At 36.2% G+C, this 12432-nt stretch overlaps 1 protein-coding gene across 3 annotated transcripts; it reads right to left on the reverse strand.

Moving 5' to 3' along the window:
• Nucleotides 1-1721: 1721 nt before the first annotated feature.
• Nucleotides 1722-7494, reverse strand: LOC120000374 (protein NSP-INTERACTING KINASE 3). Of its 3 annotated transcripts, none has more exons than XM_038848438.1 (11): nt 6577-7494; nt 5991-6123; nt 5822-5893; nt 5529-5672; nt 5324-5395; nt 4955-5014; nt 4774-4871; nt 4538-4675; nt 3687-4028; nt 2488-2879; nt 1722-2237 (listed from the first exon to the last, which is right to left on the reverse strand). In XM_038848438.1, the coding sequence occupies exons 1-11, from the start codon at nt 6677-6679 to the stop codon at nt 1920-1922; spliced, it is 1872 nt and encodes a 623-aa protein (XP_038704366.1). In that variant the 5' UTR covers nt 6680-7494; the 3' UTR covers nt 1722-1919. The 3 variants fall into 3 exon arrangements, with proteins under 3 accessions (XP_038704366.1, XP_038704365.1, XP_038704367.1); XM_038848437.1 differs by having other exon boundaries at nt 4538-4684; nt 6577-7492; XM_038848439.1 differs by having other exon boundaries at nt 4538-4684; nt 5991-6077; nt 6577-6712.
• Nucleotides 7495-12432: the final 4938 nt, after the last annotated feature.

Genomic DNA, 12432 nt, shown 5'->3' on the forward strand with positions numbered 1-12432 from the left:
TCCAATAATAAAAAATAAAGTCATGCACCATTAAAGAAAAAAAAAAAAAGAGTAGTTGCCTGGTGTGCTCATTTCTTTCTGACCTTAATATCCTTCTATTGCAGCAATTTTTCATTACAACAGAGATGGATTATTGCTGATCGCAGACTCTCTTGATTCAAATAAACATAATCAGATACTTTAGCAGTAACTATTACAATTTTCAGCCTAATACATCCTATTCCCATAGATACATCCGGCTCGCATGGCTTTACCTTCTTAGGAGGTTAGTCACTTATCCCAATAGTGCTCTCGCAGAACAACGTTTAACTGCGGAGTTATTGCGGGATGTTTTTATCCAAAAAAAGAATTGTTGACGGTGAAAAACTGAATTTATCTTTATATGTTAACAGTAACACAGAGGATGTTTGGTCCAAAATTGGAGTTGAAATTGGGATGTGAAAGCATCAATTCTCAAGCGTGCTTATTGAATTATGATCTTGACAGAGTGATAGTAGGTGGTGAAGGGTAAGATGGTCAATGAAGGGAAATTATTAGAGGCTTTTTTCAATCATAACAACTTTGAATTTTGTGATTTTTCTGAAGGTAAAGTAAAGGGTTGTGGTTTTTTTGAAAAGAAATGGAAGATGAGTTATCCATACAATACATAGTTTCTTCCTTTACCACCCATCTATTTAAGGATTGGAACCTAGTAACCAAACTTCTCCACTAGCTTCTTTGTCATCAAGTCAAAGCCCTATCAGTTCTACTGAATCTGATTCTGATAGGTATGGAATTCTTTTGGCAAGAATCTGTTCATGGGTCTTAATAAAAAAGAGAGGTGTTGGTTGGAGGAGTTGGGAGTGAGGGATGTGATTCCCTGAATATTCATTCCTCTACCTTCTCCAAAAAGAATCATAAACAGTTTGCTTGTGCTTAGCCTTTTAAGCAGAGAGCTTTTAGGGTTTTATCACTGGCAGACCGGCAAGTCACAGAACGGCGACAGGCTCATGAGTTTATGAGTCTTCATGGCTTTGTTTTTTTTTCAGTTCTGTTTCTGTAATTTGTTTTAGATATGGTGTGTGGTATTTGTTGCATGAGAATGTATTGGAAACTACTGTAGTTGTTTGCGCTTGTACTTGACCATGCTTCCTGGTTTATAAGTGATAGCTATTAATATGTGATCTCTTTCACTCCCTCCCTCTTTCTCTTCTCTCTGCGTGTGCAAATGCATTCTGAATTATTATTGAATTCAATCAGCAAAAAGAACAAGAAACAAGAAATGCAAAATGTATATATATTTACCCATATAAATAATGCCTTCTGCCAACTCCAAACTGTCATCAGAATGTTCTCATAGCTATGCTACCATGAGTTATGAGAATAATCCCGAACCATAATAATATTTTCATTCTGCACCATATCTACCTCCCATGAATCGGAATAAAGATACAGAAACACCAAGTATTTTGTTCAGTTTTAACGTGGCTAATGCAACTGTTGGTTACTCATAGAGTTGACCAAGTCCAACTTGGTCATGAAAACTCCGTACTTTAAGCAAAAGCAGCAGTGGACATTATCTCTACCAGTCGTTAACGCAATTAATAGTTAGAATGAGCCGCTCTTACATTAAAATGAAAGTTCAAAGAGTCAAAAGACATTAGCTCTGTTGGTTGTAGTCTCCAGTGACTTTGTTCATTATGAAATTTTCTGTGGAGAACTTAAATTAGTAGGCGGTGAACTTGAAGAGAAGCTTAATCAACTTGAATTAATTTTGCCATAAAGAACGATATGCTTGTACAAGACTTTCCCTTTTTCTTTTTTTACAGACGAATACACTCATTCAACAGCTATCAACAACAATCACATTTTATCATTTCATAGCTCTTCAATGCAGCCAAGTTAAGGAGGCTCGAGAAAGGAGAAATGTGATGTGCTCGTCACCGGGGGCCAGAAAGCTCCATTGCTTCTACCACAAGTGAGGATTCTTCTATGAAATCTGAATATCTTTGAGGGTATTCACAAGATCGGAATCTCGAGGTCTCGATCATCTTCTGTGAGGCCTCCCATTTCTCGGCCAAACCATCACCCTCTAACATCCTCAACACGTCGGACATCTTTGGCCGATGAGAAGGATTGAATTGAGTACATAGAAGGGCCACCTGGACAATTTCTTCCAACTCAATCCTGTCAAAGTTTCCTTTTAGATCTTTGTCCACCATTAGGCCTAGTTTCCCTTCTTGATGGAGCTTCTTTACCTGCAAAAGGAGTTTTCTGAGACTAAAATATGATGCAAGTTCTTCGCCATTATGATTGTCTGCTGGCAACAAAAAACAGATACGGTATTTGAAGTTCAGAGATTACAGCACTTGCATGTACTTCCAGTGCAGAAGTTCTCAATAGTCAATAGGATTAATAGTCTGTCAGGATGGAATACCAAAGATTTGTGGAACCCAATAAGGGCAAAGAGAGTCGAGGGAGAGAGGGAGAGAGAGAGAGAACGCGTACCCAATCAAGCATTACACCTTTCTGGTTCGCTGATCGTCCGAAATCCAGAGCCTTCTGACCTGTGATTAGCTCAAGAAGCAAGATTCCAAACCCAAACACATCCGTTTTTTCTGAAGATTGACCTGTTGATAAGTACTCTGGGGCTATATGGCCAATAGTACCACGCACAGCTGTTGTCACGTGGGAATCTCGATGATCCAAAAGCTTAGCCAGCCCAAAATCTCCCACAACTGCCTCAAAGTCCTCATCCAGTAAAATGTTGGCGGCTTTAACATCACGGTGAATGATTTTGGGATCACACTGCTCATGCAAATAGAGTAGCCCCCTTGCTGTACCTAAAGCTACTCTCTTTCGCCTTGCCCAGTCTAAAGCTGGTCGACCATGGATTTGATCTGAAAACCCATAAAACAAATAAAATTACTGGCTGGCAGGTTCAAGATTTATCATTGAATGCAACTAGTTGAAACGACCATAAAAGGATTGTAATCTTTGTGAACATTCCAAGTTGCAATGGCATACCAAGTAGTTCAAGACAAACTTTCAGAATTCATCAGCAAACATTTTCTTACACCTCTATTAGTACGAAGATAAAGAAGAACAGAGTTATAGACTGCAAAAACAAAGTTCACTTTTCATGACTACTACTATCGCAGAAGGTAGTGCAGCAGTGAGCATCAGAAAAGAAAATAGTGGTTCTAATCACCTACAAAGACAACATGGTAGAAGAAGATGACAAAAGCGAGGAGATTAGGGTAGGCTTGGGAAAATTAAAGTGAAAACAGCAAAGAAGTGAGTTCAATTAACGGTTCCTGGTTCGAGACAAGTCTCAAATCCATGATTGCAGCAATGACCACATATTGTGCCTGTGCAGGAGAAAGAGGTGGTGTTGCAGGCTCTACTTGTATGTTAAGATTTAAGACCAAAGTGCTAGCAATGGCACAGTTGTGGCGGTATGATCGCCTAAGTGTGTGGGAAGTGCACTTAGGATGGTAATATATGTAGGAAACACAACAGCAAAATGACAAATGTTTAAGACAGCAGGTAAGTTTGCACAATGCTACCATTTTCATTTTCCCCAGTAGCAGCTTGCTTCGACTTCCATAAATTGATGCAGTCATGCAGACTACTTTTAAGGTGAGAAGCACAATAAAGGCATTAGAGTAGGAAAAAGAAAAACTACTAAGAACTAAAAGCCTAACCTTTTAGCCGAGATGCTACACTTCCATTTGGCATATAGGGGTAAACCAGAAGCCTCTCATTCTCAGTTGAACAGAAACCACGGAGTCTGAGAAGATTCCGATGGACAGCCAAACTTATCGTCTCCACTTCTGTTTGAAACTGGATTTCACCCCCAGCTGTATTGTAATCCTTCAGCCTTTTAACAGCCACAACAGATCCATCACTCAAGCATCCTTTGTATACAATTCCAAATCCACCCTTTCCCAGAATATTCTTTGAACTAAAATGGTTAGTTGCAGCCCTGAGCTCCTTAAAAGTATACCTTTTTAAATGGCCCAACCGTACTTCTGGGTCATATTGCTCTGCAAATCCAAAAATAATGACTCAATGCATAGATGATGGAGTATACACAGCAAAACGGACAGCTTCATACAGGTTAACAAGGTCTCAAAATTTTAAATTGGTCCATATTTAATTTAGATTACCAATATTTAAGAGTCTTTGCAACAAAAAACTAGCAAGACAGAGTACCAAGCTCAATATCACAAACTTATTCAGCTTATTAAACGTAAAAAAGCTTTGAAAGAGGCTAATTACTGAGCAACAACCGCAGCAAACGACAACTAACAGACGATTAACATCTGCATTAATTGGCTTAAATGAATCATTTAACGACTCTGAAGATGAAGACCGAAAGGTAAGTTTATGATTTTTATTTGTAAAGGTCAACTCTCAGTGTCCTTTACCATTAAAAGGTTACGGCGAAGGCACACACACCTGTCCATTCATAATGCTAGAAATTAACACTAAATTTTGTTCTACATTATTAAGGTACAAAAGTACCACAAATCAAATAACATAAACAACTAACCATTTATATCAAAGAAAATCTGCTGGTTCCGCCTATATCGCCACCAAAACAATAACCCAATAACAAGAATGATGGAAAAAGCAGCGCCAAAGCTTGCACCAAATGCTACAGCGACTCGGTGGTTCTTTGATCCAGATTCTGATGGATCTAAAGACAATAGCAAAAATAAGTCATCAAGGATTTTCAAGGAAAAGATATAGGACGCAAACAAACAACAAATTGCTGTCATTGACAACCTTTTCCATCATCTGGGGGGAGTAAAAGAGGCTCCGGAAAGACACCAGAACAGTTGTTGTCAGCCTTAGGACTGCAGAGTAAAGGGTTACCTGCAACTCTGAAGTAGCACAAAAAACAAGACTTAATATATCATAAATTTTAAGGAGAACAAAGAAGTCGAGAATGAGAAAAATGACTCACTTGAAAGTTCTTGCTGATATTTTTGGCAAGGAACCACTCAAATTGTTATACGAAAGGTCCCTACAGGCAGGTTCGACACGGTACAGTTAAGAAGGTATGTATGGTATAAAGTCAATAAAAATTAAACAACTCCCGTGCAAAAGACAATATGTGGGATGTACGCAGACCTTACCCCCACATAATATGTGGGGAGGCTATTTCCAAGAATTGAACTTGTGACTCCTATGTTGCAACCCTGCTACTCTACTACTGGGCCACAACTCGCCTAAAGGCAAGGGTTATATGCAAAAAAGGCAGCTCTTTACGATAATTTGTCCCTGTAATCTGAAGCCAAAAACATAATGAAGTCCGAAATGCACAAATACATACACAAGAGTGAGGCCTCCAATATTGGACAGCGATTCTGGGCAGCTTCCAGTAAGGCTGTTGTTGTTTAACCGCCTGAATAACTCAAACAAAGGATATATGATGAAAAATATGAACCAAAACTAAATATATGGACTGAGAGGCATATGGATAAACTGATCTGTACAAGATACAGAAACACCAAGGATTTTTTTTTTTTGGAACTTACAAGTAATTTAGATCTTTGAGGTTTCCCAATGATGAAGGTATGTCACCGCTGAACGTATTGTTTGAGAGATCCAGTGCTTCAAGCTTCTCCAACTTCCCAATTGTAGCAGGTATCAGTCCCGCAATGGCATTATTCTGCAGCAAGCTATACATCTATACATATCAACTAAACTGCCCTCATATAATGTAACAATAATTTAAGTTGGAGAAGTCAACTAACTGGAAAACCATCACATGTGATATAATCGGATGATCACATAAACAAAGCAATTGAAAATGAAGTTTCTAACTTACATTGACTCCAAGAAGGTAAGATTTCCAATTCCTGGAGACAAGGTCCCAGACAAGCTTTGACTAGGAAGTCCCCTGTATTGAAGAGAACTCTCATTCAATCAACATCCTCCACAAATTTCCAAATTTCTAGATTAGTGGCGCAAAATTTTAGGTGAATGAAGAAACGTACAAAGCAGAAACATAGCCATCAGGAGTGCAAGTAATCATCCTCCAGCCACAAGGGTCAACAGAGTTTATATCCCAATTGTCCAGAACACTGTATGGATCACGTAAGGCATTCTTAATGGCCATCAATGCCACCACTGCTCAAATTTCCAGCCAAAAAAAGCAAAAAGAACGTTTGTCATGAAATATATCATCTTCTCTTACTGAGCAGACATATGCTAACGAGAAAAATCTTAATTACACCAATTTTAAACCAGAAGACATTAAATGGTAGTTGCTGATGTACATTATGTAGGAAAACTAGCTGTATTTGGGTAACTAAACCACCCCTTCAGACCCTCAAAGCATTTGACCCGTAGGGAATATATGAATTAGCTCACCAGATTCATTTACGAAATGGACCCAGAAAAACAGAAACCTTATCCACGACACAGTATACAAACTTTAATAGCCATAAATTCGAAAGTACTTTCCAAAAAATATTTGTGTTGCAGATTAGAAAGCACATTGTTCAGTGAAAATTAAAACATGGGAGGGTAAAGAGAAGATACGGTGCAAGAGATCGGGAGAAGGAAGTGAAAAGAACTGACCTTCATAATTTACACCAGCAGGAGAAAGTGTAGCATAAGCAATGTCCACCAATGCCAAAACCAGAAACCCCACTTCCCAAAACACGGAACTTCTTCTTTCCATGCTATCTACTCAATGAAATTCAGAGACTTTATTCTCTTTCCGTCTCAACAAAACCACTTTTCGAAACCACCAAAGCAAGCAATTCCACCTACCATTCTTACTTGAGCTTATTCTAATCTTGCATCATATCCACAAACAGGGCCTCTCAAGAAGAAAACCCCATAAAGCAAAAACCCATCAATACCACAACAGCAACAGAAAGTTTTTTTGTCTCTCCTGGACTTAATCAGGAGTTAAGAAGAACTTTCAGCAAACAAAAGCCGAGATGGTAAATTCGGTGTCCAGCAAGAAAACCCAGATTGTAAACCAACCAGAATGAAATTAGCACCATACAGAATGGGACAAGGAGTAAACGAGAGGAATTTTCTCGAGAAACAAGCAACCATCAAGCCTGAAATTCTGAGATCCTAGAGATCTAGGAAAAGCGGAGTGGTTTGTATTGTATCTGTCATGGATGACCCCCTACAGAACTCCATGTGGGTTTTCTCGTTGGTTTCTAACCGTGCACTGTGATGGCACCCCCACTACAATTATCTTCCTTTTTCTCTTTCTTGCTCTTCAAAAATTTCAAACACAGAAGAACAAAAGAAAATCACTGGCGCAGAAAAAACCAAGCTAGCAAATGCCAAAACAAAAAAAGCCACGGGAGACGCGCTTACAGATGCACACTCACCCAACTGAAGAAATCACTAATCAGTACTGAACAGTGAACACACAAGAAAAGAAAATAGAATAAAAGGATTAAAAAGGTTAAAACTTTATTAAAAAAAAGACATTTTAATTAATATAAAATTAATCCAGTGATGGGACTCAGTGAAAGGATGTGTGGTGGACTGATCAGAGAAAGAACAATGGGGAGGATGTCTATATTGTCATAAAATTTGCGAGTAAAAGCAAATTTTGCAGTTTCACGTGCTTGATTTGTCTTGGCCTCTGTTTGCTTTTGCCTTCCTTTTCTGTCCCCTCTAGTTAAATTTAATAATATCATTCTGTTAAAGCTGATGCAAGTCATGAGTCCATGGCCCCCCATATACGACTAAACTGCGCCTCATATTTTACACCCTAATCAGTAATCACGGTAAAAATTGTCACTTAAGCTTCGAGAAAACATAAGATAAAGAGACTGAGTAAGTAAGTGATGTGGGTCTCTCTTCAGTCTCTGTCTCTCTCTGATTCATCAGAGAGTCCCATCAACGGTGATGATGCATTTGGAGTGACTGGTTCACCATTTTAATTTTATGTAAATAGTTGTGCTGGTGCTGATAATGGTGGATGGGTGGATGGATGGATGGATGGTGGTACTGTGTTGTTTAAAAAGATGGACCGAATTGTGGTGTTGTTATGAAAAGACACAAAAATACCGCAGTGGGTGGAGGTGCGTGCGTAGTTTTTGTACCCTTGTTATTCTTTCTTGGATGCCGTGAGAATGAGAGGATCTCTAAAATGCCCCTAATTGTAGTTTTGCCTAATTGCCTGTAAACCCCCAACCCGGCCAATGCCCTGATTTTTAATTTATTACCAAACAAAATTCCATGGAAAAAGTATTCCCACCTCCTAAATTGGTTATCCCAACTCCCAAATAATTGTTTTTTTAAAATATTATTTTATATATAATTTGATATTTTATTCTTTTGAATTATGTGTGATTGGGCATTTAATTGTCATTCCAAAAATTAGTTTTTTTATCCCATCAATTAATTAAAGCAAACTTATTACATTACATCAATGCAGATTAACGGGTACATTTAAAGTACGTTGCAAGTTATTCTCTGTACAGAGTGATTCATTCGTTTGCATAATCATACTTATATCTCAACCACTAAATCATAATAGGAGACATCGGATAACCATTTGTCAATGTCAATTAAACGAAGTGATTACCATTCACAAATCCTATTATGATAGTAATACGTTCATATTGAGGTGGAGGTATAGAACATAAAGACAAAAATATCAAGCACTGTTCATACCTAAAATAACACTTTAAATCTTTGTGGAATGTCTTTTATATATTAAAAAAGAATATGCTACATCTACCTAAAATAAGATTCATATTTTACCCAAAATCTATATGGCATGTGAAATAGTAATTGATTATAAATATAAATATAAGACACACTTAAACATCCAATACTTTACATTAATTGAGGATTGAATGGAGATCAAATTTGGGTTGGATTAAGCATTATTGATAAAAAAATCATACACATATATATAATTATAAAATTGGAATGATTGTTTTGTCTTTGTAGAAAAACAAATATTTTTTGGGATAAAGAGAAAAAAGTAATACTACTTTTTTTTTTTTTATCAGAAAAGTAATACTACTTGATATGGGCTATCTTAGGATTGGCAGATAAGGGCAAATGTTGTTGTCACCCCAAAATATTTTTTAAAAAAAGAAGAGTTTAAAAAAAAAACAACATTCACCAAAATTGAAGGAGTTGGTAATAATGAAATTACATTTCAAGAAGAGGGGTATAAGTGGAAAATAGAAGTTTGGGAATATTAGTTTATCCATTAATTAAATAAAAAGCAGTTATTAAACACTTAAAATAAAGAATTATGCCTTGATGTGCTCTAAAATGCAGAACCCCGAGTCCAAGAGTATTTTTGTCGCATTGGGAAGACTGAATATTCCTCTAATCTATCATTCTATTAACACACTCAATCGTAGCCGTCTCCTCTCCGACCAATATATGACAATTATATTAATGTTTACATTCTAGAGCCCACTAAGCCCCCATGCCATCACTCAAATAGATTACCATTTTAATTAACTGTAGTAAAATAGTAAAAGACTTGTTAACGGGTGTGTTTCGGGTGACAAAAAATCGATTTCAGATCAAACAACAATACGTATTTATGAAATATTTACATGTTTGGATATTAATCCAGATTAAATTTTGGATGTACTTAATTGACCAAATCCATATTGATTTAAACCCGAACAAGTAAATTTGAAAATAATCTAATTTGAGTTTGGGTCTAGATAAGTAAATCAAACAAGGTTTCTGTGTTTAAACCCTGACCCAATTTTAAACCGGACAAAAAATGTGTATTTCAATCCAGATTTCAGACATATAACTTATGTCCAAACTTGGTTTAATCTGAGTCGAAAAAATTCGGTCATTCAAACCGGACAAAATTTTACCACTCCTACAGAGTGCCTTTTGGTAGGGTGGCAATCGAACCGAGCCTTTAACTAGGCAACTAGCTATTCAAACTCGAGCTCGATAAGGCTCAATTCTAGTTCAGAGTGGTTTGAGCTCCAACCTTAAATTATGTATGTTCGGCTCTCAAGAGTTCGATTAGTTAATATAATTTTAATAAATATAATTATTCCCAACCCTCTCCCACCCTCTCTCTATCTATATACATGATTTAAAATTGAAATTAAGAGAAACAATATTTATTATTAAATAACCATATATGAGCTAATATCCAAGACAATATATTCTATTATAAATATTTCGCGCTAAGGGCGTAAAGAATCACGTGTGAAGTTGAGAGTTCAATTCTAAACTAGTGTCACTATTTCCAAGTGGTTTGCGTTGAGCCTTAACCCAACTAACCTGTCGTATGAGTTTGTGCGTGCCTAATCAGACTATAGTTTGAGTTTAGTGTGTTGTTTAAAGGACATGTCTACTGAGTTATTATTGATTGCCCAAAAATATATATTGTATTCTACTTTTGATTTAATAAAATTAATTTTATCAATATGCTAAAGTCGAAATTAGTACACATCTCACAGTCACAGTAGCTCACTAAACCATGATTTTAAAAGGCATTGATTTGAAGGTAAGGTAAGGGTTTGTTGGGTTTAGGTTAGCTTTGTAGTTGGGCCCACCCAATTGACATATTGTATGATCCATTCAACATGCATGCGCTAAAAAATCAAACACACACATATATATAAATATCAGAAATTATTTTATGTGGACCAAAAGCGTGAACAGACTTTGTGAATTCAAAATCCAATGGTTATAATAAAACACAACAGAAGTGGGGGTCACACATTTGAAGTGGAACTCACCACATCTATGATTTAAAAATAAATTCATAAAGTTCATCCATAATTTTGATTCATATAGGAGAATTTCAGATAGATATATATATATATATATATATATATATATATAACTTATTTAAATATTCATCTACAATTTAAATATTGAAAATATTGCATCATTCCGCCACCAAACATACACATCATAAATAATTGAAAGAGGCTTGTTAAATTAAGCGTTATTCATCATGGATTATTTGTCTTATAGTAGTTTAACTATAAACTTACTAATTTTAATAGTAATAAGTATCTCCAATCGGAGTAACCAAAATTAAACTTTGATATCTGATTTGATTTTTTAAAATGTCGTCAACTCCAATTTACGTAATCAAATGAGTAACCATTTCTTAAATACATTTAAATTAACTCACTTCAAAATTTAAAATCATTTGTCACAACTAAAATTCGCATCTTCTCGTTTTCTCTCCCCTTTGGATCCATTTTTGCATCCAAGAGAGCGGATCACCATTTTTAAATCTCCTATTGGAGGGTTGATTTGGTAGTTTGGGGATGCAAAATGGTAGTTCAACCATTTGCATTCTCCAGTCTCAACAATGTCATTCATATCCTCTATACATATATTATTCCCTCTTCTGCCACCAAATATTGGCAATACAACAACTGAGGTCTTTAACGTGCAATGCTTTATAATTGATATTCAAACAACAACAGACCAGACCAGACCAGACCAGACCAGACACATGTGAGTGGACATTCCTGGACTACGTGTTCGCTTCTCATTGGATCTCAGCGACAATTATTGGCGAACTTGTCATGATTTAATTTCTTCATGTCTTTTCTGAAAGAGCCCATAAAGCATACCTTTTTTTTTTAAACGACCTAACTTGGATTGAATGGAGCAGAAAATTCAAAAAAGTGAACAAGTTTTTCAAAATAATGGAAGTGTTGCGGGGGATTCAAAAAGTGGACAAGGAAGTGGGGGCAAATCAACAGTCACATATGACCTCGAAAGAGATCGATGGAGGTTTTGATAGGGGTGATAAAACTTTATTCGATTTGGATGGTCAAATTTGTCTGATTCTAATTAAATCAAATTTGAACATAATTTATATATTCGAAATCTAGATCTAAACACAAAATTTTGATCCAAACACATAAATTTTGTCTGATTTACTTATTTGGACTCTAACCCGAATTAGGTTATTGTTCGATTCAATTGTTCGGATTTAAATAAATTTGGGTTTGGTCAATTAAGTACGTCCGAAATTCAATCAGGATTAAGGTCCAAACATGTAAATATTTTATAAACACGTGTTATTGTTCGACTTGGAAGTTGGAACAGAATTTTTGTCACCCCTAATTTTGGGTTCAAAACCACTCCAAATGTGGGATTGAGAATTTTATTTCAAAATGGGGGAAAAAACCTTCGGAGGTGGGGGCTTGATAGGGACGGCAAACCTACTCGTATCCGAGATATCTACCCGAATGGGTAACAATAAAAAGGAAAAACTTAAAAAGGTTTTCAATTAGAATTCTATTACTTTTCTTTTTTGACATAGAAACCCACGGTCACTATCATTCATATTACAACTACATCTACGAAAACACTACACATTCATAAAATAAACATTCATAAACATCCATAAACATGTGGCATACCTATCCGGCTTGTCACATAGATTATGTAAGTTTATGGATGAGAAAATTATGGAAATATATCATT

This window comes from Tripterygium wilfordii, chromosome 6, assembly GCF_013401445.1.
Source record: "Tripterygium wilfordii isolate XIE 37 chromosome 6, ASM1340144v1, whole genome shotgun sequence".
NCBI lineage: Eukaryota > Viridiplantae > Streptophyta > Magnoliopsida > Celastrales > Celastraceae > Tripterygium > Tripterygium wilfordii.

Excerpts from the sequence above, each read along its gene's own strand:
- LOC120000374 (XM_038848437.1), bottom strand. The coding sequence starts at position 6,679 with ATGGAAAGAAGAAGTTCCGTGTTTTGGGAAGTGGGGTTTCTGGTTTTG. Across the intron at positions 4,029-4,537 it reads GATTTTCTTTGATATAAATG|AGCAATATGACCCAGAAGTA; the intron begins GTTAGTTGTTTA and ends TTGGATTTGCAG. Across the intron at positions 2,880-3,686 it reads TGTAGCATCTCGGCTAAAAG|ATCAAATCCATGGTCGACCA; the intron begins GTTAGGCTTTTA and ends ATGGGTTTTCAG.